Source organism: Anomaloglossus baeobatrachus, chromosome 11 (genome assembly GCF_048569485.1).
Source record: "Anomaloglossus baeobatrachus isolate aAnoBae1 chromosome 11, aAnoBae1.hap1, whole genome shotgun sequence".
NCBI classification, from domain to species: Eukaryota; Metazoa; Chordata; class Amphibia; order Anura; family Aromobatidae; genus Anomaloglossus; species Anomaloglossus baeobatrachus.
Genome location: NC_134363.1, coordinates 168727083 through 168754461, shown reverse-complemented (window position 1 = coordinate 168754461; position 27379 = coordinate 168727083). Strand labels below are relative to the sequence as shown.

The following is a 27379-nucleotide window of genomic DNA, read 5'->3' as shown; positions in this document are numbered from 1 at the left end:
AGCTGAGCGCCCGCCCGCCAGCATGCCCGGGCGCCGGCAAGTGACAGCGCTCAGTTGATCACCCGGCGGCCGGCTGCAGGGAGCGATCAGCTGATCACCCGGCGGCCGGCTGCAGGGAGCGATCAGCTGATCACCCGGCGGCCGGCTGCAGGGAGCGATCAGCTGATCACCCGGCGGCCGGCTGCAGGGAGCGATCAGCTGATCACCCGGCGGCCGGCTGCAGGGAGCACTCAGCTGATCACCCGGCGGCTGGCTGCAGGGAGCGATCAGCTGATCGTTCACAATAGTCTGCCGCCGGTAAAACTGTAAAAAAAAAAAAAAATCAAAACGGATTCCGTTGTTTTGCAGCATCCGTTGCATCCGTTGTGCCACTATATGCAACACATCCGTTGCATCCGTCACACAACGCAATGCAACGGATACCGATCAACGCAAGTGTGAAACTAGCCTTACATATAGCTATTGGATTTTTCAGGTCAGTATTCACACAGCAGTTTCTGCTTTTCATATATTCCCCTTGCATAGTCACTGGTGTGCATACCTTCTCTCCATATAGAGCTCTGCTCCTCGGCTGACGATCTAGTTCGGCCTGTCCGCGACGGTCAGAGTTCAGGCTTCGTAAATTGTGTTTTTCTGTTTCGTCACCTGCCGTGTGTGTACAGAGGGTACGTGTGCCCGAAGGAAGAAAAACACCTCCTGGAATTTGTCCTTCTGCTCTTTTACAGCGCGGTCTACTCTCGTGAGTTTGTGTGTTATAGCGCGGGAACGATTACCGAAAGAATCCGTCTCCCGCCTTCTTTTTTATGGCGGACTTTTAACATCATCGCTGAAAAAATTCCCCATGTAGAGATGATAGCGGTAGACTACAGTCAGGTGGGCACCTTACATGTGTGACTGGGTCCATCGTCACAATCACGGATAGGTGCCGGAGCCGCCATCTTTGCCATAGCCAAAAAACGGACAAGACGCATGCGCAATTTTTTTTTTCTTTTTCGATACTGACTTGCACATGTGAAGCCCATTGTGGTCACGGCTGTAAATTTCTACATCTGAAGAAAGCCCAACTTACCTGTTGGAGCCCTTGATGCTCCAGTGCCGCCTCTCTGCTGCTCCCCTATGACCGTTTTGAGCATGACCGCTGCAGACAATCACCTGTCCTCAGTAGTGATACCAAGGTAGACCACAAAAGACAGGTAACTGGTTGTAGTGGTCACATGTTGACCCAATGTTACCACTATGGCTCCCATTTGGGAACACATTGGTAATTTTCCAGCATTGTTTGCCTTTATCCCAATTTTGCCCCACCTCAAACTGCTCCATCACTCCGGAGTAGATTTTTTTTTTTAAATCCTTCTTCCTTTATGATACCGTAATTTTTATTGCTCACTGCGTTGGATATTCCCCAAATTCCAAGATTGATATAGCCAGTTACAGCTGAAGTCAATAGTTTGCATACTTTTAATCCTGATACACATTCACTGCAGCCAATCACTTAGCTCATATGTTTCTGCCATCTGCATCAACAGAGCTGCTGAGCTCAGTGATTGGCTGCAGCAATATCGTCGTTGCATCACCACTGCAGCCAAACATGGGCAACGGCAGAGGCATTGGGTGTACCCTGGAAGGGGTCCTGTTGATATCGATTAATTACCTGCTTCCTCCAGCATCTTCACACGGTCTTACGCTGCTGTTCTTGAAATGATGTCTATTTTTTATACCAAATGTATGATGGCTGCACAGCATTGTGAAGGGTGCGAAGAAGGTGATTGTCCTGGGTGCCAACGTCGGTGGAAAAGAAAGATTTTTGTGTACTTACCGTGAAATCTTTCTCTCTAAGCCTTCATTGGGGGATAAGGCGAGAGAGAAATCAAAATTTTAACCCATCCTCTGGACCCCCCATTCTTAAATGACATGAGCAACTACTTCATATAGCATTGCAAAGAGTGCCTGGCCTGGACTATGCAGAGCTCAGCATTGTATGAGTTTGTGGTCTGCAGCTGCGCTCTGCATAGGCAGAGACTAAGATTTATTATAAACGACAAAGCTCTCGTTTATAATAAAATGAGCTTTGTCATTTCGGTCACTGCCTGTGCAGAGCGCAGCATTGTATGAGTTTGTCATCTGCAGCTGCGCTTTGCATAGGCAGAAACAGAGATCACAAAACTCTTGTTCTAATGAAGTGAGCTTTGTAATCCTGGTCAATGCCTGTGCAGAGCATAGCATGCAAGGATAAATTTATTTAATCAGCTGCACTCTGCATAGGCAGTTTAATTGTAATTTTATTTATTTTTTCATACATGAATATTATATGCATGGAAATAAGAAAATTTATAATATATTTTATCAAAGAAATCAGCTGATTTCCCCTCCTGGATTGATCTTTGGGTCTCCGTATTCTTAATCCTCCAGTAAAATACTGATTTCCCATAGGAGAGGACAGTTGGTGCTCATAAAGTTCTATGGAGAACTTGCAGCAGAATGTCTGTCTCCGCCTCTAGCTCCGCCCTACTGCATAGAACATCTTAAGCACCAACTGTCATCTCCAATCTCAGTAATGTGAAATTCTGTCTTCACTGAATATAGATTTTACCCATGAATTGAGTGTGAAAGATCAGTTCAGAAGGAGAAAAGAAGCCGATTTCTCTGAAAAGATATATTATAAAGTTTCTTATTTTCTTGTGTATTAGTGACAGATCCAATGATGGATACACTTTAAGTGTATGTAAATGTATGACTTTACCTCTAAGGACGCACCGTCTAAAATCAGGAGGTCCCCGTCTGCGGGTTACCCCGATGTGTATGGGCGTCTTTAGTCTTGCGTTCTCATTTGCAGAGTTTTGCTTCTCGTTCCTCGATTCCTGGACAATGTTTTGCCTCCTCTTTCTTAGGCTGCTTTCACACCTCCGGTTTTTGCAGTGCGGCTCAATCTGGCTCAAAAATCTATGCAAGGGATGCGGCGAAAAAAAACGGATCCGTTGCATAAGTTTTTCCATGCGGCCTGTCCATTTTTTGACGGATGCTTTGATACTGAGCATGCTCAGTGCAAAAAAACGCATCCGGCCTCCATAGGCTCGCATTGTAAATCGCGCCGGATCCGTTTTTTTCGGCGCACAAAAAAAGTGCCAGGCAACGTTCCATCCGGCCGCCGCATGGGCTAAATATGCCGCATCCGCCAAAAACCGGACGCAACGCAAGGCCATGTGGCACAATACGGCGCTAATGCAAGTCTATGCGGAAAAAACGCAACCGGCGGCAAAAAAAAGCCAGTTGCGTTTTTTCTGCAAAACGCCGTATTGTGCCGCTCAGCAAAAACCGGATGTGTGAGAGCGCAGCTGAAAAGCTCCGTTCTGAAGCGCATGGTGCCGGCAGAGAACGTGCGCTCTGCATGCTGCTCCTGCCATAGACATAGCAGGGGCTGCCGGCAAAGCGCACGGAAGAAGTGACATGTCACTTCTTAGAACGCGCGCTTCGGGCAGCAGCCGAAGCGCTGCGCTCTAATACGCCATGTGCGCACGGCCCCTGCACAATCTCCATAGATTATGCAGGGGACGCAGGACGCATGCAGTTACGCTGCGCTATAAAGCGCAGCGTAACTGCATGTAATACGCACACGTGCGCACATAGCCTTAGACCTCCTCGCTTGTTACCCACCCCGAGCTCTTGTTTGTTAGTTACTATTGTAAAGGGATATTTTTTTACACTTCCTCTACTTGTGTTGATACCTTCTCTCCTTTCTTCCTGTCCCTGCAGGGTAACCGACACCTCGGAGTTAATCATTGGCCCAGAACAGATATAACAGCAGCCTGACCGGGAAGAGGACAAGGGAGCAAACTCAGCAGAGCCGGGAGATTGGCAGGCGCTTTCCCCTCCTCCGACCCACTGTCTCGTTTTACCACCGTGGGGTCCTGGACCGTGGCTTTTTTTCCCCTTCCACTTGGCATATGTGAGCTGCGCTGATCTATATATATACAGTTCTGCTAGGACGCTGCTCGCTCTGCCATCTGTCAATGAAGCCGGGGTTGTAAGCCTCTGAGACGCCAGACAAGATGGGAGCACAAGGGCAGGGATATGGCTACTACCGGACGGTCATCTTCGGGGCCATGTTTGTGGGCTACACCCTGTATTACTTCAATCGCAAGACCTTCTCTTTCGTCATGCCCTCTGTAATGCAAGAAATCAAACTGGACAAGGATGATCTGGGTAAGTGCCATACAATGTACGTCTCCCTGTATATAACCGCTCATGTACATGCACTGTATACACAGAGCGTGCCGGATTAAATCTTTATAAAAATCTTTATTTTTATATAGCGCTAACATATTCCGCAGCGCTTTACATACATCAGGAACACTGTCCCCATAGGGACTCTAGATTGTGAGCACCAATCTGTATGTCTTTGGAGTGTGGGAGGAAACCAGAGAACCCGGAGGAAACCCACGCAAACACGGGGAGAACATACAAACTCTTTGCAGATGGTGTCCTTGGTGGGATTCGAACCCAGGACCCCAGCGCTGCAAGACTGCAGTGCTAACCACTGAGCCACTACAAGACTGCAGTGCTAACCACTGAGCCACCACAAGACTGCAGTGCTAACCACTGATCCACCACAAGACTGCAGTGCTAACCACTGAGCCACCACAAGACTTCAGTGCTAACCACTGAGCCACCACAAGACTGCAATGCTAACCACTGATCCACCACAAGACTGCAGTGCTAACCACTGAGCCACCACAAGACTGCAGTGCTAACCACTGAGCCACCACAAGACTGCAGTGCTAACCACTGAGCCACCACAAGACTGCAGTGCTAACCACTGAGCCACCACAAGGCTGCAGTGCTAACCACTGAGCCACCACAAGGCTGCAGTGCTAACCACTGAGCCACCACAAGACTGCAGTGCTAACCACTGAGCCACCACAAGACTGCAGTGCTAACCACTGAGCCACCACAAGACTGCAGTGCTAACCACTGAGCCACCACAAGACTGCAGTGCTAACCACTGAGCCACCACAAGACTGCAGTGCTAACCACTGAGCCACCACAAGGCTGCAGTGCTAACCACTGAGCCACCACAAGACTACAGTGCTAACCACTGAGCCACCACAAGACTGAAGTGCTAACCACTGAGCCACCACAAGACTGCAGTGCTAACCACTGAGCCACTGATTACCCCTAATGCCTCCGACTAAGCATAGACTTGTACACTTTTTCTCCTCTTCCATTTATTTTAAAATAAAAAGTCAGAATGAAGGATAAAGAGCTGATCTATGGGAAGAAAATAATCATTATCTGATGATTATTATTATTATTATTATTATTTATTTATTATTATAGCTGATCTCTTCTTCCTCCATTCACAAGGTCATTAAATAGAGCAGAGCATGCTGGGACACATAGTCCATTTCAGTAATTCCCGCCTTTGTGTTCCAATTTTTATTTTATGGATATCATTTCTAAGTACTTAAAGGGGTTGTCCAGACCGGATCTTATTTCTAAAATCTGGTCCTAGATACCTCCAAAATTTTAAATCAGCTTGCCAATCCTCGCCACTCCTCATCCAAGGGGTCCCCTGCTGGTCTCTTCTTCTCCTTCCAGCCGGGCAGCACGTGACAGCAATCACCGTTCATAGTAGCGGTGACTACCGTGGCTCTTAATTGGCTGCAGAGGTCACATGCCTTTATGGCCAGCTCTATACAACCTGGGCCGGTCATGCACAAATGTGACTTTTGCAGCCAATATTATCGCCGTGCTGCTGTACAACGAGAAATCCTGTTGAAGAAGGAAGCATGGGCAGATTCTCAATGAAAAGCTTTATTTGACTAAACACATGTCATCAGGCCGTACACCGCGGCGAGGCAGCGTTATTAGGAAGGTATTTTCAGCCGGTCTGCTGTTTGTGTGTGCAACGGAGCGCAACCGGACCGGTGAAAGTCCATGTTTGAGAGAGTATATAACCAACAGTCCATGGAAACAATCACCGCTCGCAGAAGGCTTGTCCATTCCACAGATCAGACAGTACCACTACTACTAACAGTCAGCTCCTGCATCCATCCACTATCCGGATGACGCTGCAGATGGACCCACTCATGTCCACAAGTTCCCACGTTTGGCAGACTTTAGTATAACAATGTATTTAGTGTAGAATGGTAAAAAAGGGAAGGAAATGCTTACACTATATAATTATCACACATAGCTCATGTACTGGTTTTACTTGCCTAGAAATTATTGTAGCACAGCTACCATGGACCCCTGCAGTTCCTTTGATTTCCACTCAATGCGTCCAGTTAGCACGATGATGCTCAGTAGGTCAGTCCCACTGTCCGGATCCTGTCAGGACAGCGGGACTGAGCTACTGAGGATGGACGAGAGGATCAGGACAGCGGGACTGAGCTACTGAGGATGGACGAGAGGATCAGGACAGCGGGACTGAGCTACTGAGGATGGACGAGAGGATCAGGACAGCGGGACTGAGCTACTGAGGATGGACGAGAGGATCAGGACAGCGGGACTGAATTACTGAGGATGGACAAGAGGATCAGGACAGCAGGACTGAGTTACTGAGGATGGACAAGAGGATCAGGACAGCGGGACTGAATTACTGAGGATGGACAAGAGGATCAGGACAGCGGGACTGAGCTACTGAGAATGGATAAGAGGATCAGGACAGCGGGACTGAGCTACTGAGGATGGACAAGAGGATCAGGATAGGGGGACTGAGCTACTGAGGATGGACAAGAGGATCAGGACAGGGGGACTGAGCTACTGAGGATGGACGAGAGGATCAGGACAGCGGGACTGAATTACTGAGGATGGACAAGAGGATCAGGACAGCGGGACTGAGCTACTGAGGATGGATAAGAGGATCAGGACAGCGGGACTGAATTACTGAGGATGGACAAGAGGATCAGGACAGTGGGACTGCGCTACTGAGGATGGATAAGAGGATCAGGACAGCGGGACTGAGCTACTGAGGATGGACAAGAGGATCAGGACAGCGGGACTGAATTACTGAGGATGGACAAGAGGATCAGGACAGTGGGACGGAGCTACTGAGGATGGATAAGAGGATCAGGACAGCGGGACTGAGCTACTGAGGATCGACAAGAGGATCAGGACAGGGGGACTGAGCTACTGAGGATGGACAAGAGGATCAGGACAGTGGGACGGAGCTACTGAGCATGGACAAGAGGATCAGGACAGGGGGACTGAGCTACTGAGGATGGACAAGAGGATCAGGACAGCGGGACTGAATTACTGAGGATGGACAAGAGGATCAGGACAGCGGGACTGAATTACTGAGGATGGACAAGAGGATCAGGACAGCGGGACTGAGCTACTGAGGATGGACGAGAGGATCAGGACAGCGGGACTGAGCTACTGAGGATGGACAAGAGGATCAGGACAGCGGGACTGAGCTACTGAGGATGTACGAGAGGATCAGGACAGTGGGGCTGAGCTACTGAGGATGGGCGACTGGATCCGGACAACAGTACTGAGCTACTAAGTACTGCTGTCCTGATCCTCTAGTCCATCCTCAGTAGCTCAGTCCCGCTGTTCGGATCCTCTCGTCCATCCTCGGTAGCTCAGTCCCGCTGTCCGGATCCTCTCGTCCATCCTCAGTAGCTCAGTCCCGCTGTCCGGATCCTCTCATCCATCCTCAGTAGCTCAGTCCCGCTGTTCGGATCCTCTCGTCCATCCTCGGTAGCTCAGTCCCGCTGTCCCGATCCTCTCGTCCATGCATCCCGTGCGTGATCAGGTTGGTGCACGTTCACCTCACTTCACTGCTGTTGCTCCAACTCATCAAATACTAGCACAGGTTCTACCGACTGATACTGTAATTAGTGCCCGGCTACATGGCAAAATTAGCAATTTTTCATACAAACCCTACAGAATTTGCTACCCAATAACATGAGTAAATGAGCGCAGATTTCCTTCCCATATCACTGCTTACCATGGGCAATTTAGTTGCCAGTATAGAAAATAAATCTTATTTTCCTCCTAGATTGTATCTTGTGAGCGGGACCATCAATATTCTTGGTATCTGTTGAATTGTGAGATTCTGCAATGTCTGATATTGTCTGATCATGTCCCCTCTGAATTGTAAAGTGCTATAGTATATGTTAGCACTTTAGAAATGAAAAATGATTATTATTATTAGCCCCAGCACAGATCATTTAGTGTATAAGCCATTTAATATTACTCTTCTGATACGGCTTTGAATACAATGGTGATTTGCACTTTTAAGACCAGTGAAGCGTGACTGACACAATACCTGTATGTGAGGGTTGATACGCATCAGAAAAGTCCAGGTATTTTCCGATTGTCAGCGTCGTCCTCATACGTGGAGTCAGGGCACTCGTGTAGTTCAGTTTGCGGTCACGTCTGTGCACCAGATCTGCCACATGGGGGTCACTAATGGCCCCTGACGGTTCCCACCGGTCCATCATTTCACAAATATACAGCGCTTCATTCAGTGAAGCCTCCAATGCTGATGTGAGCACAACCTTATACTAGAGGCTCCCTTATCTGTGTGACAGCCCTGTGCCCCCATAGGCCTAATTGCCAGGGTTGCAAATTTGGAAATTTGTATTTATTGCCCTATTTTTGCATATTCAATTTTGTCCAAATACACGTAAAGTTAAATATATAAACCTCAATGTGTTGTCCGCAGGTCTCATCACCAGCAGTCAGTCCGCAGCCTACGCAATAAGCAAGTTCATCAGCGGGGTCCTGTCCGACCAAATGAGCGCTCGATGGCTTTTTTCGTCGGGGCTCTGTTTGGTGGGTGTAGTAAACGTCCTGTTCTCCTGGAGTTCAACCGTGTCCGTTTTCGCCATCCTCTGGTTCTTTAATGGTCTTGCACAAGGACTCGGCTGGCCGCCCTGTGGGAAGGTTCTTAGGAAGGTGAGTGAGCAGATTATTATATTTTATTTCTTATAGGATTTTGTAAAATTTTTGTCAAGTCATTCACTTATTATTAGGCCTAAGGCACACGGCATGAAAATCGGAGCAAGTGGAATGCGATAAAACATCGCATTCCACTCTAACCAATATTAACCTATGTGGCCACTCCCGTGAGCGATTCATTTCTCGGCCCCAATCGGACCAAGAAAACAATCGCAGCATGCTGCGGGTGTAATGCGATCATTGTTTCACTCGCACCCATTCTAGTCTATGGGGCGAGAGAAAGATCACACTGCACTCGCAGTACACCGGTGTACTGCGATTCCAGGGCAAGAATGGCAATAGCCAGCAACAGAGGAGAGAGGGAGATAAATCCCTCTCTCCCCTCCTCAGCGCTGACCCGCCCCTCCTCAATGCCGGCCCACCCCCCGCAGCTGAGGTCCGATCGTATGATCGGACCTCAGTCGCAGTGACACTCGCATGACACTCGGCTCCCACTGTGCTGCCAGCATGAGCCGAGTGTCATGCGAGGATCGCATTAGTCCCCGTGTAGCCCCGGCCTTAGGAATGTTATACTCGCGGGGCGAGTGCTGTAGTATTTTGTCCACTGGACCGAAGGTACCGTTCACTTGCCTGAAGGAGCGAACTGGACTGACAGCCGAGTCTTCACTACTGCCACCAAAGGTGGCAGCATGTACACACGCTGGTAAGCAGCCGGCAGAGGGCAGCCCCGGAGAATCTGCGGTACCCCGGTAACTGGCTCCACTGACACAGTACAGTCTTTGGTAGTAATGGCAGCATCAGCAGCCAGAGTAATGGATCCATCTGGGATGAATGGATGGAAACCGGCGTGGATACTTGCAGTGGCGGGTATTGGGATAGCCAACCAGCGTGGATGGAAGCGGCAACAGCAGATCAGCAAACTGGCACAGCACTGAAATATAGATAATGACAGCAGCAGCACAAGGGACCTGAGAACTAGTAACGTTACAAACTTGTTTCCCAGGCACCTCCCTTAGGGGAAAGGTGCCTTAAGTACCTGCAGCCCCTCAGCTGACCTGAGAGGCACTTCCGGGTTAGAGTACGCTGGCCCTTTATGAAAAGGGGCATGGCCGCACTCGCACCCTTAGGGCAGAACCTAGAAGCCTGTGAAATGTGCACAACCTCTGGGAGACAGAAACATGGACCGGGTACGGGGCGGCCACCGCAGGACAGCCAAACGGGTGAAAGAGCCATTGTCCCCGCCGGGGGAGGGGGCAGGACAGTGTAACTCCGATATGGACATTACAAAGTATTTTAGAATATCAAATTATGTCATCAGAATATAATTCTATTCCCCCTCCAAAAAAAAATAAAAAAATATATATATGTAATGTGTATATACATATATATATAGATATATAGATATATATTATATATTAAAATAAAGTGTATATAAATCCACATACCCAGTTGATGGCTCTGCAGGAAGTGGAGTAAATGCCTTAAGGGCTATAAACACAAGGAAAAATATTTTTTGCATTTGTTTGAGCTTAAAGGGGTTGTGCCGCTATAAGGCTATGTGCCCACGCTGCGGAAAATGCGCGGATTTTGCTGCGGATTTCTTGCGGAAAAGCTGTGGATTTTCCGAAAATCTGCAGCACAGCTACTCCCCAGCCATTTCTATGGCATTTGGGAAATGCTGTGTCCGCGCTGCGGATTTTTCCGCAGCGGAAATCGTGCGGATTTTCGTCCGGAAAAATCTGCAACATGTCAATTATTGTTGCGGATTTTTGTCCGGATTTTGGCTATAAGGCTATGTGTCCACGGTAGAATGTACCTGCGGATTTTTCTACATGAAAATCCGCGACTTTCGCGGCAAATCCGCACCTTATTTTCTTTGTCGCTCCTAATTGGGAGACCCAGACAATTGGGTGTATAGCTATGCCTCCGGAGGCCACACAAAGTATTACACTAAAAGTGTAAAGCCCCTCCCCTTCAGCCTATACACCCCCCGTACTGCTACGGGCTCATCAGTTTTTATGCTTTGTGCGAAGGAGGTCAGATATCCACGCATAGCTCCACAGCTTAGTCAGCAGCAGCTGCTGACTATGTCGGATGGAAGAAAAGAGGGCCCATAACAGGGCCCCCAGCATGCTCCCTTCTCACCCCACTCTTGTCGGCGGTGTTGTTAAGGTTGAGGTATCCATTGCGGGTACGGAGGCTGGAGCCCACATGCTGTTTTCCTTCCCCATCCCTCAATTAGGGCTCTGGGTGAAGTGGAATCCCATCGGTCTCCAGGCACAGGAGACCGTGCTCCATCCACAGCTCCTGAGGACCCTGCTGGATAGGAGCCGAGTATCGTTCAGGGACATGGCCCTGCTACTTGGAGGTACTCTGTGTCCCCGTGGGGACCGCGCACAGCAACACTCCAGCATTGCTGGGTGTGCTAGTGCATCGGGGACAGCAGCGCTGGCTGCATTTGTGCCACTATACACTTCAGCGTCGCTGAGTGTATTTGTGTAGGGGGACTGCCGCGCTGACCGCCGCTGCCATGGTTATCCCTGCGGCGCGGCTGGGACTGTTAGTGCGCCGGGGACTTCCGCGCCGACCGCGCTTATACGGCGGCCGCGCTTATAACTATAGTCCCCGGCTTCTGCGGCCTAGTCTCATTCTTTTCCCGCCCCCAGCCCTGCCAGTCAGGGGAAGGGCGGGACGCTGTACAGGTCGGCAGCACTGAGGGCTGGAGCATGCTTTGCATACTCCACCCCCCTCACTCTGCACAGTGGGGCACCAGTTCCCGCACTTTTCTGGGTCACGCCCACGGCTCCCTCCTCTCCCCAGGACGCTGGCAGCCCTTCCTCTCAGCTCTGCTAACGCTGGAGAGGAGAGACAAGCTCAAAGAGACCCAGGCAGGAATTCTGGTGCCCACACAAACGCTTTGCGCAGGCGGTAAGCAGCACCTGTGGTGCTGGCCCCACTAGTGCAGAAGTGTATTTATAGTTTATATGATTATAGTCTATACTTTACACTGTAGGGTGCACTGTTGATTTGTGGCTGTTTACCCTCCTGTATTGCTCAGAGGAGACAACAGCATGTCGTCCACAAATAGCAAGGGTGCCATGGCACAGACTTACTATGCTGCCTGTGCAGCATGTACGGCTATACTGCCGGCAGGTTCCACTGACCCTCATTGTGTGCAATGCTCGGCCCCTGTGGCACTTTCTCAGCCGGAGCCTCTGCTAGGGGTGGCCCAGGGAGAACCACCTGTTAACACTGTCCAGGTGACAGGGACGGAGTTTGCAGTTTTTACTGAAAGACTTTCTGAGACTATGGCTAAGATATTAGAAGCCTTGCAGTCCAGGCCGGCATCTCAAGCCAGGGGCACTGTGTTATCATTGTTCCCTGGTTCCCCTCAGTTGGAACAGCAATGTCCTCCCGGGGTGTCTCATGGATCCCAGGGTGAGGTCTCTGACACGGACCGCAGCCCCAGACCGACTAAGCGAGCTCGCTATGAAATTCCCTCGACATCATCACAATGTTCAGGGTCTCAGCGAGAGGACTCTCTGTATGATGAAGCGGAGGTAGCTGATCAGGATTCTGATCCTGAAGCCGCTCTCAACCTTGATACTCCTGATGGGGACGCCATAGTGAATGATCTTATTGCGTCCATCAATGAAATGTTGAATATTTCTCCCTCAGCTCCTCCAGTGGAGGAGTCAGCTTCTCAGCAGGAGAAATTCCGTTTCAGGTTTCCCAAGCGTACAAAGAATATGTTTCTGGACCACTCTGACTTCAGAGAGGCAGTCCAGAAACACCGAGCTTATCCAGATAAGCGTTTTTCCAAGCGCCTTAAGGATACACGTTACCCTTTTCCCCCTGACGTGGTCATGGGCTGGACTCAGTGTCCCAAGGTGGATCCTCCAATCTCCAGACTGGCGGCTAGATCCATAGTTGCAGTGGAAGATGGAGCTTCACTCAAGGATGCCACTGACAGACAGATGGAGCTCTGGTTGAAATCCATCTATGAAACTATCGGCGCGTCTTTTGCTCCAGCATTCGCAGCCGTATGGGCACTCCAAGCTATCTCAGCTGGTCAGGCTCAAATTGACGCACTCACGTACGTCTGCGCCGCAGGTGGTGTCCATAACCTCTCAAACGTCGGCATTTGCGTCCTACGCTATTAATGCTGTCCTGGACTCTGCGACCCGTACGGCGGTTGCAGCCGCCAATTCGGTGGTAATACGCAGGGCCTTGTGGCTGCGGGAATGGAAGGCAGATTCGGCTTCCAAAAAGTGCTTAACTGGATTGCCATTTTCTGGCGACCGTTTGTTTGGTGAGAGATTGGATGAAATCATCAAACAATCCAAGGGAAAGGAAACATCCTTACCCCAAGCCAAACCAAAAACACCCCAACAGAGGAGGGGACAGTCGAGGTTTCGGTCCTTTCGGGGTACGGGCAGGTCACAATTCTCCTCGTCCAAAAGGCCTCAGAAGGATCAGAGGAACGCCGACGCATGGCGGTCTAAATCACGCCCTAAAAAGACCGCCGGAGGTGCCGCTACCAAGGCGGCTTCCTCATGACTTACGGCCTCCTCACACCGCATCCTCGGTCGGTGGCAGGCTCTCCCGCTTTTGCGACACCTGGCTGCCACAAGTAAAAGACCGTTGGGTGAGAGACATTTTGTCTCACGGTTACAGGATAGAGTTCAGCTCTCGTCCTCCGACTCGATTCTTCAGAACATCTCCGCCTCCCGAGCGAGCCGAGGCTCTTCTGCAGGCGGTGGGCATTCTGAAGGCAGAAGGAGTGGTGGTCCCGGTTCCTCTTCAGCAACAGGGTCACGGTTTCTACTCCAACCTGTTTGTGGTTCCAAAGAAGGACGGGTCCTTCCGTCCTGTTTTGGACCTAAAACTGCTCAACAAACACGTAAGGACCAGGCGGTTCCGGATGGAATCCCTCCGCTCCGTCATCGCCTCAATGTCCCAAGGAGATTTCCTAGCATCGATCGATATCAAGGATGCTTATCTCCACGTACCAATTGCTCCAGAGCATCAGCGCTTCTTGCGCTTCGCCATAGGAGACGAACACCTTCAGTTCGCGGCACTGCCGTTCGGCCTGGCGACAGCCCCAAGGGTTTTCACCAAGGTCATGGCTACAGTAGTTGCGGTCCTCCACTCTCAGGGTCACTCAGTGATACCTTACTTAGACGATCTGCTGGTCAAGGCACCCTCTCAAGAGGCATGCCAACACAGCCTCAACGTTACTCTGGAGATTCTCCAGAGTTTCGGGTGGATCATCAATTTTCCAAAGTCAAATCTGACACTGGTCTGGACGCAGGGGAATGGTCCCTTCACCCGGACGTGTTTCAGGAGATCTGTTGCCGCTGGGGGATGCCGGACGTCGACCTAATGGCGTCACGGCACAACAACAAGGTCCCAACATTCATGGCTCTATCTCAAGATCACAGAGCTCTGGCGGCAGACGCCTTAGTTCAGGATTGGTCGCAGTTTCAGCTTCCTTATGTGTTTCTTCCTCTGGCTCTGTTGCCCAGAGTGTTACGCAAGATAAGGGCCGACTGCCGCCGCGCCATCCTCGTCGCTCCAGACTGGCCGAGGAGGTCGTGGTACCCGGATCTGTGGCATCTCACGGTCGGCCAACCGTGGGCACTGCCAGACCGACCAGATTTGCTGTCTCAAGGGCCGTTTTTCCATCTGAATTCTGCGGCCCTCAACCTGACTGGGTGGCCATTGAGTCCTGGAGCCTAGCGTCTTCAGGATTATCTCAAGAGGTCATTGCCACTATGAGACAGGCTAGGAAACCAACGTCCGCCAAGATCTACCACAGGACGTGGAAAATATTCCTGTCGTGGTGCTCTGCTCAGGCGTTTTCTCCCTGGCCATTTGCCTTGCCCACTTTTCATCTCAATCAGGACATCTCCTTACCCTCGTTTTGTCCTCATCCAGTTCACCAATGTGAAAAGGATTTGCACTTGTTAGATCTGGTGAGAGCACTCAGACTCTACATTTCTCGTACGGCGTCCCTGCGCCGCTCCGATGCTCTCTTTGTCCTTGTCGCTGGCCAGCGTAAAGGGACACAAGCTTCCAAATCAACCCTGGCTCGGTGGATCAAGGAACCAATTCTCGAAGCTTACCGTTCCTCGGGGCTTCCGGTTCCCTCAGGACTGAAGGCCCATTCTACCAGGGCCGTGGGAGCGTCCTGGGCCTTGCGACACCAGGCTACGGCTCAGCAGATGTGTCAGGCAGCTACCTGGTCGAGCCTGCACACTTTCACGAAACACTATCAGATGCATACCTATGCTTCGGCAGATGCCAGCCTAGGTAGGCGAGTCCTTCAGGCGGCAGTTGCCCACCTGTAGGACGGAGCCGTTACGGCTCTATTATGAGGTATTATTTACCCACCCAGGGACTGCTTTTGGACGTCCCAATTGTCTGGGTCTCCCAATTAGGAGCGACAAAGAAGAAGGGAATTTTGTTTACTTACCGTAAATTCCTTTTCTTCTAGCTCCAATTGGGAGACCCAGCACCCGCCCCTGTTTTTTGTATACACATGTTGTTCATGTTAAATGGTTTCAGTTCTCCGATATTCCTTCGGATTGAATTTACTTTAAACCAGTTTATAATTTTTTCCTCCTTCTGGCTTTTGCACCGAAACTGATGAGCCCGTAGCAGTACGGGGGGTGTATAGGCTGAAGGGGAGGGGCTTTACACTTTTAGTGTAATACTTTGTGTGGCCTCCGGAGGCATAGCTATACACCCAATTGTCTGGGTCTCCCAATTGGAGCTAGAAGAAAAGGAATTTACGGTAAGTAAACAAAATTCCCTTTCTTTTTCGCTCCTAATTGGGAGACCCAGCCAATTGGTTTGGGTGTATAGCTACTGCCTCCGGAGGCCGCACAAAGTACTACACTTAAAAGTGTAAGGCCCCTCCCCTTCTGGCTATACACCCCCCCGTGGGAGCACGGGTCCTTTAGTTTTTTGCTTTGTGCGAAGGAGGTCAGACACGCACGCATAGCTCCACTGTTTAGTCAGCAGCAGCTGCTGACTATGTCGGATGGAAGAAAAGAGGACCCATACAAGGGTCCCCAGCATGCTCCCTTCTCACCCCACTTTTTGTCGGTGGTGCTTGTTAAGGTTGAGGTACCCATTGCGGGTACGGAGGCTGGAGCCCACATGCTGATTCCTTCCCCATCCCCATTAGGGCTCTGGGCGAAGTGGGATTTTACCGGTCTCCAGGCACAGAGACCGTGCTCCATCCGCAGCCCCTGGAGAAGCCGCTGGATATGGAGCTGAGTATCGTCAGGGACATGGCCCTGCTCCGTCAAGGTACTCTGTGTCCCCGTGCATACGCGCGCACACCGCAGCATTGCTGGGTGTGTTAGTGCGCCGGGGACAACAGCGCTGCTGCGCTTGTGCCATTTCCTCACTTCAGCTTAGCTGAGTGGGTAGACTCAGGGAGAACGGTCGCGCCGGCCGCTGGGACTGCGACGCGGCTGGGACTTGTGGTGCGCCGGGGACTTCCGCGCTGGCCGTGCATATATCACAGCCGCGCTTATTACTACAGTCCCCGGCTTTTGCGGCCTAGTTCGTTCGTTCCCGCCTCCGCACCTGCCAGTCAGGAGGAGGGCGGGACGCTGTACAGAGCATCAGCGCTGAGGGCTGGAGTCGTTTTTACATACTCCAGCCCTCACACCAGGCACAGTAGGACGCAGTTTCCCGCTCTTTGTTTGTGGCACGCCCACGGTCCGCCCCTCTTCACAGAATGCCGGCAGCCATTCCTGCCTGCACGCTGAGCTGCAGAGGGGAGACGGGGAGACCCAGACACGGGATTCTACGGCCTCATACCCACTGTTCAGCGGGCGGTAAGCAGCCCTCAAGGGCTCACCCCCACTTGTGCCGTTTGTATACTGAGTATTTTGTGTTGCAAATACTTTGTACTGTACGGTCGCTGGTGATTCTCGGCTATATACCCTCCTAGATTACAAGGAGGCAACAGCATGTCGTCCGCTAAACGCAAGGGTGCCAAGGCACAGACATTATATGCTGCCTGTACCGCATGTGGGGCTGCTCTACCGGCAGGTTCCACTGACCCCCATTGTGTGCAGTGCTCGGCCCCTGTGCAACTTGCACAGCCGGGGCCTCTGCTGGACGTGACCCAGAGTGTACCACCTGTGAATGCTGTCCAGGTGACAGGAACGGAGTTTGCAGCTTTTGCTGACAGATTGTCTATGACCATGTCAAGGATTCTTGAAACATTGCAGTCTAGACCAGTAACTCAGACCATGGACACTGTGGCATCATTGCTCCCTGGTCCACCTCAGCTGGAACACTTCCAAGCTCCGGGGGTGTCACATGCACCCCAGGGTGACGATTCTGACTCGGACGACAGTCCCAGACAACCTAAGCGGGCTCGTTATGAGGGGCCCTCAACTTCGTCTCACTGGTCAGGGTCCCAGCGGGACGGATCTATGGGTGATGAGGCGGATGTAACTGATCAAGATTCTGATCCTGGGACCGCTCTCAATCTGGATACACCGGATGGTGACGCCATAGTGAATGATCTTATAGCGTCCATCAATAGGATGTTAGATATTTCTCCGCCAGCTCCTACTGAGGAGGAGGCAGCTTCACAGCAGGAGAAATTCCATTTCAGATATCCCAAGCGTAAATTAAGCACTTTTCTGGACCACGCTGACTTTAGAGATGCAATCCAGAAACACCACGCTTATCCTGAGAAGCGGTTTTCTAAACGGCTTAAAGATACACGCTAGCCTTTTCCCCCTGACGTGGTCAAGGGTTGGACCCAGTGTCCCAAGGTGGACCCTCCAATCTCGAGGCTTGCAGCTAGATCCTTAGTTGCAGTAGAAGATGGAGCGGCACTTAAAGATGCCACTGACAGGCAGATGGAGCTCTGGCTGAAATCCATCTATGAAGCTATTGGAGCGTCGTTGGCGCCAGCTTTCGCAGCCGTATGGGCACTCCAAGCTATTTCAGCTGGGCTTATACAGGTCGACTCGGTCACACGTACATCTGCCCCGCAGGTGGCACCATTGACCTCTCAAATGTCTGCATTCGCGTCTTACGCGATTAATGCTGTCCTGGACTCTACGAGCCGTACGGCGGTGGCGTCAGCCAACTCCGTGGTTTTGCGCAGAGCCCTGTGGTTGAGAGAATGGAAAGCAGATTCTGCTTCCAAGAAGTGCTTAACCAGTTTGCCCTTTTCTCGTGACCGATTGTTTGGGGAGCGTTTGGATGAAATCATTAAACACTCCAAGGGTAAGGACTCATCCTTACCTCAACACAGACAAAACAAGCCCCAACAAAGGAGGGGTCAGTCTGGTTTTCGGTCCTTTCGAGGCTCAGGCAGGTCCCAATTCTCCTCGTCCAAGAGGACTCAAAAGGATCAGAGAGGCTCAGATTCTTGGCGGACGCAGTCACGCCCAAAAAAGACAGCAGGAAGAACCGTTACCAAGACGGCTTCCTCATGACTTTCAGCCTCCTCTCTCCGCATCCTCGGTCGGTGGCAGGCTCTCCCGCTTTGGCGGCATTTGGCTGTCACAGGTCAAAGACCGTTGGGTGAGGGACATTCTGTCTCACGGGTACAGGATAGAATTCGTCTCTCGTCCTCCAACTCGTTTCTTCAGAACTTCCCCACCGCCCGACCGAGCCGATGCTCTGCTGCAGGCGGTGACCGCTCTAAAGGCGGAATGAGTGGTGACTTCCGTTCCTCTTCAGGAACAAGGTCACGGTTTTTACTCCAATCTGTTTGTGGTGCCAAAGAAGGACGGGTCCTTTCGGCCTGTCCTGGATCTAAAGTTGCTCAACAAACATGTAAAAACCAGGAGGTTCCGGATGGAATCTCTCCGCTCCGTCATAGCCTCAATGTCTCAAGGAGATTTCTTAGCATCAATAGACATCAAGGATGCTTATCTTCACGTGCCGATTGCGCCAGAGCATCAGCGTTTTCTACGCTTCGTTATAGAAAGCGAACACCTGCAGTTCGTAGCGTTACCTTTCGGGCTGGCAACAGCCCCTCGGGTCTTCACCAAGGTCATGGCAGCAGTAGTAGCTGTCCTGCACTCGCAGGGTCACTCCGTGATCCCGTATTTGGACGATCTACTTATAAAGGCACCCTCTCAAGAGGCATGCCAACACAGCCTGAACGTGGCACTGAAGACTCTCCAGAGTTTCGGATGGATTATCAACTTTTCAAAGTCAAATCTAACCCCGACCCAATCACTAACATATCTTGGCATGGAGTTTCATACTCTCTCAGCGATAGTGAAGCTTCCACTGGACAAGCAGTGCTCTCTGCAGACAGGGGTGCAATCTCTCCTGCAGAACCAGTCCCACTCCTTGAGGCGCCTCATGCATTTCCTAGGGAAGATGGTGGCAGCAATGGAAGCAGTCCCTTTCGCGCAGTTTCATCTGCGCCCTCTACAATGGGACATTCTCCGCCAATGGGACGGGAAGTCGACGTCCCTCGACAGGGATGTCTACCTCTCTCAGGCAACCAAGGACTCTCTCCGTTGGTGGCTTCTTCCCACCTCATTGTCAAAAGGAAAGTCGTTCCTACCCCCATCCTGGGCGGTGGTCACGACAGATGCGAGCCTATCAGGGTGGGGAGCAGTGTTTCTTCACCACAGGGCTCAGGGTACGTGGACTCAGAGAGAGTCCACCCTTCAGATCAATGTTCTGGAAATCAGAGCAGTCTATCTTGCTCTGCGAGCCTTCCAACAGTGGCTGGAGGGCAAGCAGATCCGGATTCAGTCGGACAATTCCACAGCGGTGGCGTACATCAACCACCAAGGGGGAACACGCAGTCGACAAGCCTTTCAAGAAGTCCGGCGGATTCTGACGTGGGTGGAAAACACAGCATCCACCATATCCGCAGTTCACATCCCAGGCGTGGAAAACTGGGAAGCAGACTTTCTCAGTCGCCAGGGCATGGACGCAGGGGAATGGTCCCTTCACCCGGACGTGTTTCAGGAGATCTGTCGCCGCTGGGGGATGCCGGACGTCGACCTGATGGCGTCACGGCACAACAACAAGGTCCCGGTTTTCATGGCACGGTCTCACGATCACCGAGCTCTGGCGGCAGACGCCTTAGTTCAGGATTGGTCGCAGTTCCGACTACCTTATGTGTTCCCACCTCTGGCATTGTTGCCCAGAGTGCTCCGCAAAATCAGGTCCGACTGCCGTTGCGCCATTCTCGTCGCTCCAGACTGGCCAAGGAGGTCGTGGTACCCGGATCTGTGGCATCTCACGGTAGGACAACCGTGGGCGCTACCAGGCCGTCCAGACTTGCTGTCTCAAGGGCCGTTTTTTCCATCTGAATTCTGCGGCCCTGAACCTGACTGTGTGGCCATTGAGTCCTGGATCCTAGGGACCTCAGGTTTATCTCATGATGTTGTTGCCACCATGAGACAGGCTAGGAAACCATCCTCCGCCAAGATCTACCACAGAACGTGGAAGATATTCTTATCTTGGTGCTCTGCTCAGGGAGTTTCTCCCTGGCCATTTGCATTAAATATTTTTCTTTCCTTCCTGCAGTCTGGGTTGGAAAAAGGTTTGTCGCTTAGCTCCCTTAAAGGACAAGTCTCTGCGCTATCCGTATTCTTTCAGAAGCGCCTGGCGCGACTTCCTAAGGTACGCACGTTCCTGCAAGGGGTTTGTCATATCATTCCCCCTTACAGGCGGCCATTGGAACCCTGGGATCTGAACAAGGTTCTAATTGCTCTCCAGAAGCCACCTTTCGAGCCTATGAAGGAGATTTCCTTTTCTCGGCTTTCACAGAAAGTGGCTTTTCTGGTGGCGGTCACGTCTCTTCGGAGAGTGTCCGAGCTGGCGGCGTTATCTTGCAAATCTCCCTTCCTGGTGTTTCACCAAGACAAGGTAGTACTGCGTCCAATTCCAGAGTTTCTTCCCAAGGTGGTATCTTCCTTTCATCTCAATCAGGATATCACTTTACCATCTTTGTGTCCGCATCCAGTTCACCATTTTGAAAAGGGTTTACATCTGTTGGACCTGGTGAGAGCACTCAGGATCTACATTTCCCGCACGGCGTCTCTGCGCCGTTCGGATGCACTCTTTATCCTGGTCGCTGGTCAGCATAAAGGGTCGCAAGCTTCCAAATCCACCCTTGCGCGGTGGATCAAGGAACCAATTCTTCACGCCTACCGTTCTGCTGGGCTTCCGACTCCTTCTGGACTGAAGGCCCATTCTACCAGAGCCGTGGGTGCGTCCTGGGCATTACGGCATCAGGCTACGGCTCAGCAGGTGTGCCAGGCGGCTACCTGGTCGAGTCTGCACACTTTCACCAAGCATTATCAGGTGCATACCTACGCTTCGGCGGATGCCAGCCTAGGTAGACAAGTCCTGCAGGCGGCGGTGGCCCACCTGTAAGAAAGGGCTGCCTGACAGCCCGATCGCGAGGTATTATTTTACCCACCCAGGGACTGCTTTTGGACGTCCCAATTGTCTGGGTCTCCCAATTAGGAGCGAAAAAGAAGAAGGGAATTTTGTTTACTTACCGTAAATTCCTTTTCTTCTAGCTCCAATTGGGAGACCCAGCACCCGCCCTGTTTTTCTGAGGGTATTTGTTTTTCGGGTGCACATGTTGTTCATGTTAATAACTTACGTTCTCCGATATTGTTTATCGGATTGAATTTGTTTTTGAAACAGTTATTGGCTTTCCTCCTTCTTGCTTTTGCACTAAAACTGAAGGACCCGTGCTCCCACGGGGGGGTGTATAGCCAGAAGGGGAGGGGCCTTACACTTTTAAGTGTAGTACTTTGTGCGGCCTCCGGAGGCAGTAGCTATACACCCAAACCAATTGGCTGGGTCTCCCAATTGGAGCTAGAAGAAAAGGAATTTACGGTAAGTAAACAAAATTCCCTTCTCTTTGCCGCGGATTTACCGCGAATTTGCCGCGGATTTTGATGCGGATTTTTTTTTTCTTTCCCCATTCTAAACCCAAAATCCGCACCAAAATCCGCAACAATAATTGACATGCTGTAGATTTTTCCGGATCAAAATCCGCGGCAAATCCGCCGCGGAAAAATCCGCAGCATGGACACAGCATTTCCAAAATGCCATTGAAATGGCTTGGAAGTGCCGCTGCTGCAGATTTTCGGAAAATCCGCAGTAAATCCGCGGCAAATCCGCGGCAAAATCCGCGCAAAATCCGCAGCGTGGGCACATAGCCTAAAAAGGAAAAAAAAAAATCTGCACCAAAATCCGCATCAAATCCGCGGTAAATCCGCACCTATGAAAAGGTGCGGATTTTGCGGGAAAGATGCGGATTTTGATGCAGAAAAATCCGCAGATACATAGTCCCGTGGGCACATAGCCTAATACATTTCCTACTTTTGCATGAAGTGCAATGTATATTCTATAGTTGGATACACCTATAGAATTAAAAATCCCTCCCATCTTTAGAGCAGAGAGTTTTTAGCAAGAGATAAATTGCAGAGTTGCTGCTTTTTACAAGCACTTTACTGCTTTATCGATTTCGAATTTGAACCGATCCTTTTAAATTCTTTCCTGTTGTGCTTTTATCCTGCTGCTTAGTGTGTACAAATGCATAAAAAGGTGCAGTGTAATGTTCCAATGTCTCCTCTTTCTTCGCAGTGGTTTGAGCCGTCGCAGTTCGGCACGTGGTGGGCCGTGCTGTCGTGCAGTATGAACCTCGCAGGGAGTCTCGGTCCGATCATCGCCACCCTCGTAGCCGCTAGTTACAGCTGGCGCAGCACCCTGTCCTTCTCCGGCATCATCTGCGTCGGAGTCTCGGTCCTATGCCTTATACTCATCAAGAATGAACCATCCGACGTGGGGCTAAAGAACATTGATCTGGCGCCCAAGAAAGGGAAGAAAGGTGAAGACGTCTTATGATCTGTCCTGTTGTTTATAACCTATAGAAAGTCTGTATAACTTATTAGACTATGGTCTCATCACGTTTTTAGTCTCCGTTTATCGTATATGACAGGGAAAACTCCGGATGTATACTTTATATATTGGCAAACGGTTCAGTCTTTCACCCATAGACTAATATAGGATATCCAAAGAAGGAAGGAAGGCGGCACTTCACAGTAGGGTTCTGCAGTTTTTAATGTGCAAACACGTGAAAGTTACATGAATGGAGAGGGAGGGGTGCAGGTGCACCGGACAACGGCCGTTTCGCACTGAGGCTAAGTGCTTCTACGGGTTACCTACCTGCGGCTGCAGTGCCCGGCTGTCTCCATTTATCTTTGCTAATATAGGATATGTTTAACAGATACATAATGAGCTTTTTCATGATCTGCCTGTTAAATTTATACCATTATAATTAGTGATGAGCAAATACTAAACGTGGGTTCAGATTATTCATACCGAATACCTATAGTACTATTCCAATATTCATCACGAATAATGAACCCAATGCAAGTCAATGGGGAACCTAAGTAGTTTTCTAGGAAATCTTGAAGAAAAATGTTCGGGTTCCCCATTGACTTGCATTAGGTTCGTTATTCATGACGAATACTGGAATTGTGCTAGGTATTCAGAACAAATAATCCGAGCCCAAATATTTTACTATTCGCTCATCATTAATTATAATCTATGTGTGACAGGTGCGACAAATGTGCTAAAGGGGTTGTCCACCATTAATTATACTATTTTTTTAACCTAATTGCTTATATTTGGAGCTAAAAATATATTTTCTTCGGCGCTCCATTGGGAGACCCAGACGATTGGGTGTATAGCACTGCCTCCGGAGGCCACACAAAGCATTACACTAAAAAGTGTAAGGCCCCTCCCCTTCTGGCTATACACCCCCAGTGGGATCACTGGCTCACCAGTTTTCTGCTTTGTGCGAAGGAGGTCAGACATCCACGCATAGCTCCACTGTTTAGTCAGCAGCAGCTGCTGACTATGTCGGATGGAAGAAAAGAGGGCCCATACTAGGGCCCCCAGCATGCTCCCTTCTCACCCCACTTTATGTCGGCGGTGTTTGTCAAGGTTGAGGTACCCATTGCGGGTACGGAGGCTGGAGCCCACATGCTGTTTTCCTTCCCCATCCCCCTGAGGGGCTCTGAGGAAGTGGGATCTTACCGGCCCCCAAGCCCTGAGGCCGGGCTCCATCCACAGACCCATGGAACCTGCTGGATACGGAGCTGGGTACCGTTCAGGGACAAGGCCCTGCGACATTAAGGTACTCTGTGTCCCCGTATGTACAGGCCGCGCACACTCCAGACTTGCTGGGTGTGCTAGTGCGCCGGGGACAGTAGCGCTGCGCGCTGGGGTTACAGTCACTACAGTTTTTTCTGAGTGACTTTATGTGTTGGGGACTGCCGCGCCGGCCGCCCCTAGGCGGCGGCGCGGCTGCGACTTGTAGTGCGCCGGGGACTTAGCGACGACCGTGCTTTTACGACGGCGTCGCTTATAAATTTAGTCCCCGGCTTCTGCGGCCTAGCTCCGCTTCGTTCCCGCCCCCACCCTGTCAATCAGGGCAAGGGAGAGACGCTGTACGATTACTCAGCGCCGAGGGCTGGAGCCTTATTTACATGCTCCAGCCCTCTCACTGAGCACAGGGGGACGCAGGTTTCCCGCTCTTTGTCTGCACACGCCCAGGGCCCGCCCCTCTCCACAGGACGCCGGCAGCCATTCTTACATGCAGTCTGGCTGGAGAACGGACGCAGGCTCTGGGAGACCCAGACAAGGGATTTCTGGACACCCGCGTTAAGCAGCACTTAAGTGCTGGCCCCCACTAGTGCCACAGTGTTATATTTGTGTACTTTTTTCTCTGTACCATATATATATATATTTTGCACTGTAAGGTCGCTTCTTGGCTGTATACCCCAATTGCTCTGAGGAGACGACAACATGTCATCTGTAAAACGCAAGGGTGCCAAGACACAGGCTGCAGCTGCACAGCAATACGCTACTTGTGCCGCTTGTGGGGCTGATCTACCGGCAGGTTACAATGACCCCCATTGTGTGCAATGTTCGGTCCCTGTGCCACTTCGTCAGCCGGAGTCTATGGTGGTAGTGGCCCAGGCAGAGTCGCCGGTGAACCCTGTCCCGGTGACGGGGACAGAGTTTGCAGTTTTTGCTGACAGGATGGCTGTCACTATGACAAAAATCCTAGAGACCTTGCAGGCCAGACCAGTTCCTCAGTCCATGGACACTGCTGCGGCAATGTTCCCCGGTCCCCCTCAGTTGGAGTTTATCCGTGCTTCAAGGGGGTCCCAGGCATCTCAGCCTGACGGCTCTGATTCAGATGACAGTCCCAGGCAGCCTAAGCGTGCTCGCTGGGAGAGACCCTCCACGTCATCACGCGGATCAGGGTCTCAGCGAGAAGAGTCTCTACATGATGAGACAGAGGAGGGGGATCAGGAGTCTAATCCTGAAACCGCTCTCAATCTGGATACTCCTGATGGTGACGCCATGGTAAATGACCTTATAGGGGCCATCAATAGTCTATTGGAAATTTCTCCCCCTGCCCCTTCTGCAGAGGAGGCAGCGGCACAGCAGGAGAAGTTCCATTTCAGGTATCCCAAGCCTAAACTGAGTACTTTTCTGGACCACGCTGACTTCAGAGAATCAGTCCAGAAACACCATGCTTACCCAGATAAGCGTTTCTCCAAACGTCTTAAGGATACACGTTATCCCTTTCCCCCTGACGTGGTCAAACGCTGGACCCAGTGTCCAAAGGTGGACCCCCCAATCTCCAGGCTAGCGGCTAGATCCATAGTTGCAGTGGAAGACGGGGCTTCACTTAAAGATGCCAATGACAGACAGATGGACCTTTGGTTAAAGTCTGTCTATGAAGCTATCGGCGCGTCGTTTGCTCCAGCATTCGCGGCCGTGTGGGCACTCCAAGCTATTTCAGCTGGCCTGGCACAGGTGGACTCTATCATATGTCCAGCAGTGCCGCGAGTAGCGTCCCTAACCTCGCAAATGTCTGCGTTTGCGACTTACGCTATCAACGCTGTCCTGGACTCTACAAGCCGTACCTCAATTGCGTCTGCCAACTCTGTTGTCTTGCGCAGAGCCTTGTGGTTAAAGGAATGGAAAGCGGATTCTGCTTCCAAAAAATGTTTAACCAGCTTGCCACTATCTGTAGATAGACTGTTTGGTGAACAATTGGCTGAAATCATTAAGCAATCCAAGGGTAAGGACTCCTCCTTACCCCAGCCCAGATCAAGCAAACCTCAACAGAGGAAGTGGCAGTCGAGGTTTCGGTCCTTTCGAGGCTCCGGCAAGACCCAATTCTCCTCGTCCAAAGGGACTCAGAAGGAGCAAAGGAGCTCAGATTCCTGGCGGGCTCATTCACGCCCCAAGAAAGCAACCGGAGGAACCGCTTCTAAGGCGGCTGCCTCATGACTTTCGGCCTCATCCCTCCGCATCCTCGGTCGGTGGCAGGCTCTCCCGCTTTTGCGACATTTGGCTGCCACAGGTCAAAGACCGGTGGGTAACAGACATTTTGTCTCACGGGTACAGGATAGAATTCAGTTCTCGTCCTCCGCCTCGGTTCTTCAGAACCTCCCCACGTCCCGACCGAGCAGATGCCCTTCTGCAAGCGGTGTGCTCACTAAAAGCAGAAGGAGTGGTGATCCCTGTTCCTCTGCAGGAACAAGGGCAAGGTTTTTACTCCAATCTCTTTGTGGTTCCAAAAAAGGACGGCTCGTTTCGTCCTGTTCTGGACCTAAAGCTGCTCAACAAGCATGTGAACGCCAGGCGGTTCCGGATGGAATCCCTCCGCTCCGTCATTGCCTCAGGAGATTTCCTTGCATCAATAGACATCAAGGACGCTTATCTCCACGTGCCGATTGCTACAGAGCACCAACGTTTTCTACGTTTCGTGATAGGAGACGACCATCTCCAGTTCGTAGCTCTGCCATTTGGTCTGGCGACAGCCCCACGGGTTTTCACCAAGGTCATGGCGGCAGTGGTAGCAGTCTTGCATTCTCAGGGACATTCGGTGATCCCTTACTTAGACGATCTACTTGTCAGAGCACCCTCTCAAGAGGCATGCCAACACAGCCTGAATGTTGCGCTGGAGACTCTCCAGACTTTCGGGTGGATCATCAACTTTTCAAAGTCCAACCTGGCACCGACTCAATCACTAACGTATCTTGGCATGGAGTTTCATACTCTCTCAGCGATAGTGAAGCTTCCGCTGGACAAGCAGCGGTCACTACAGACAGGGGTGCAGTCTCTCCTTCAGGGTCAGTCGTACCCCTTAAGGCGCCTCATGCACTTCCTAGGGAAGATGGTGGCAGCAATGGAGGCAGTCCCGTTCGCGCAGTTTCATCTGCGCCCACTTCAATGGGACATTCTCCGCCAATGGGACGGGAAGACAACTTCCCTAGACAGGAAAGTCTCCCTTTCTCAGACGGCCAAGGACTCTCTACAATGGTGGCTTCTTCCCACCTCATTATCACAGGGAAGATCATTCCTGCCCCCATCCTGGGCAGTGGTCACGACAGACGCGAGT

General features: G+C 51.1%; 1 protein-coding gene across 5 annotated transcripts in view; it reads left to right on the top strand.

Annotated features, from left to right (window-relative positions):
- The window catches only part of SLC37A4 (solute carrier family 37 member 4), a 135647-nt gene that overhangs the window by 22462 nt on the left and 85806 nt on the right, over positions 1-27379 (top strand). For all 5 annotated transcript variants that reach the window (XM_075327453.1, XM_075327448.1, XM_075327449.1 and 2 more), the window contains exons 2-4: positions 3751-4200; positions 8672-8904; positions 22534-22777. In XM_075327453.1, coding sequence (XP_075183568.1) covers positions 4047-4200; positions 8672-8904; positions 22534-22777 — 631 coding nt within the window. In that variant the 5' untranslated portion in view covers positions 3751-4046. The remainder of the gene's footprint in view (positions 1-3750; positions 4201-8671; positions 8905-22533; positions 22778-27379) is intronic.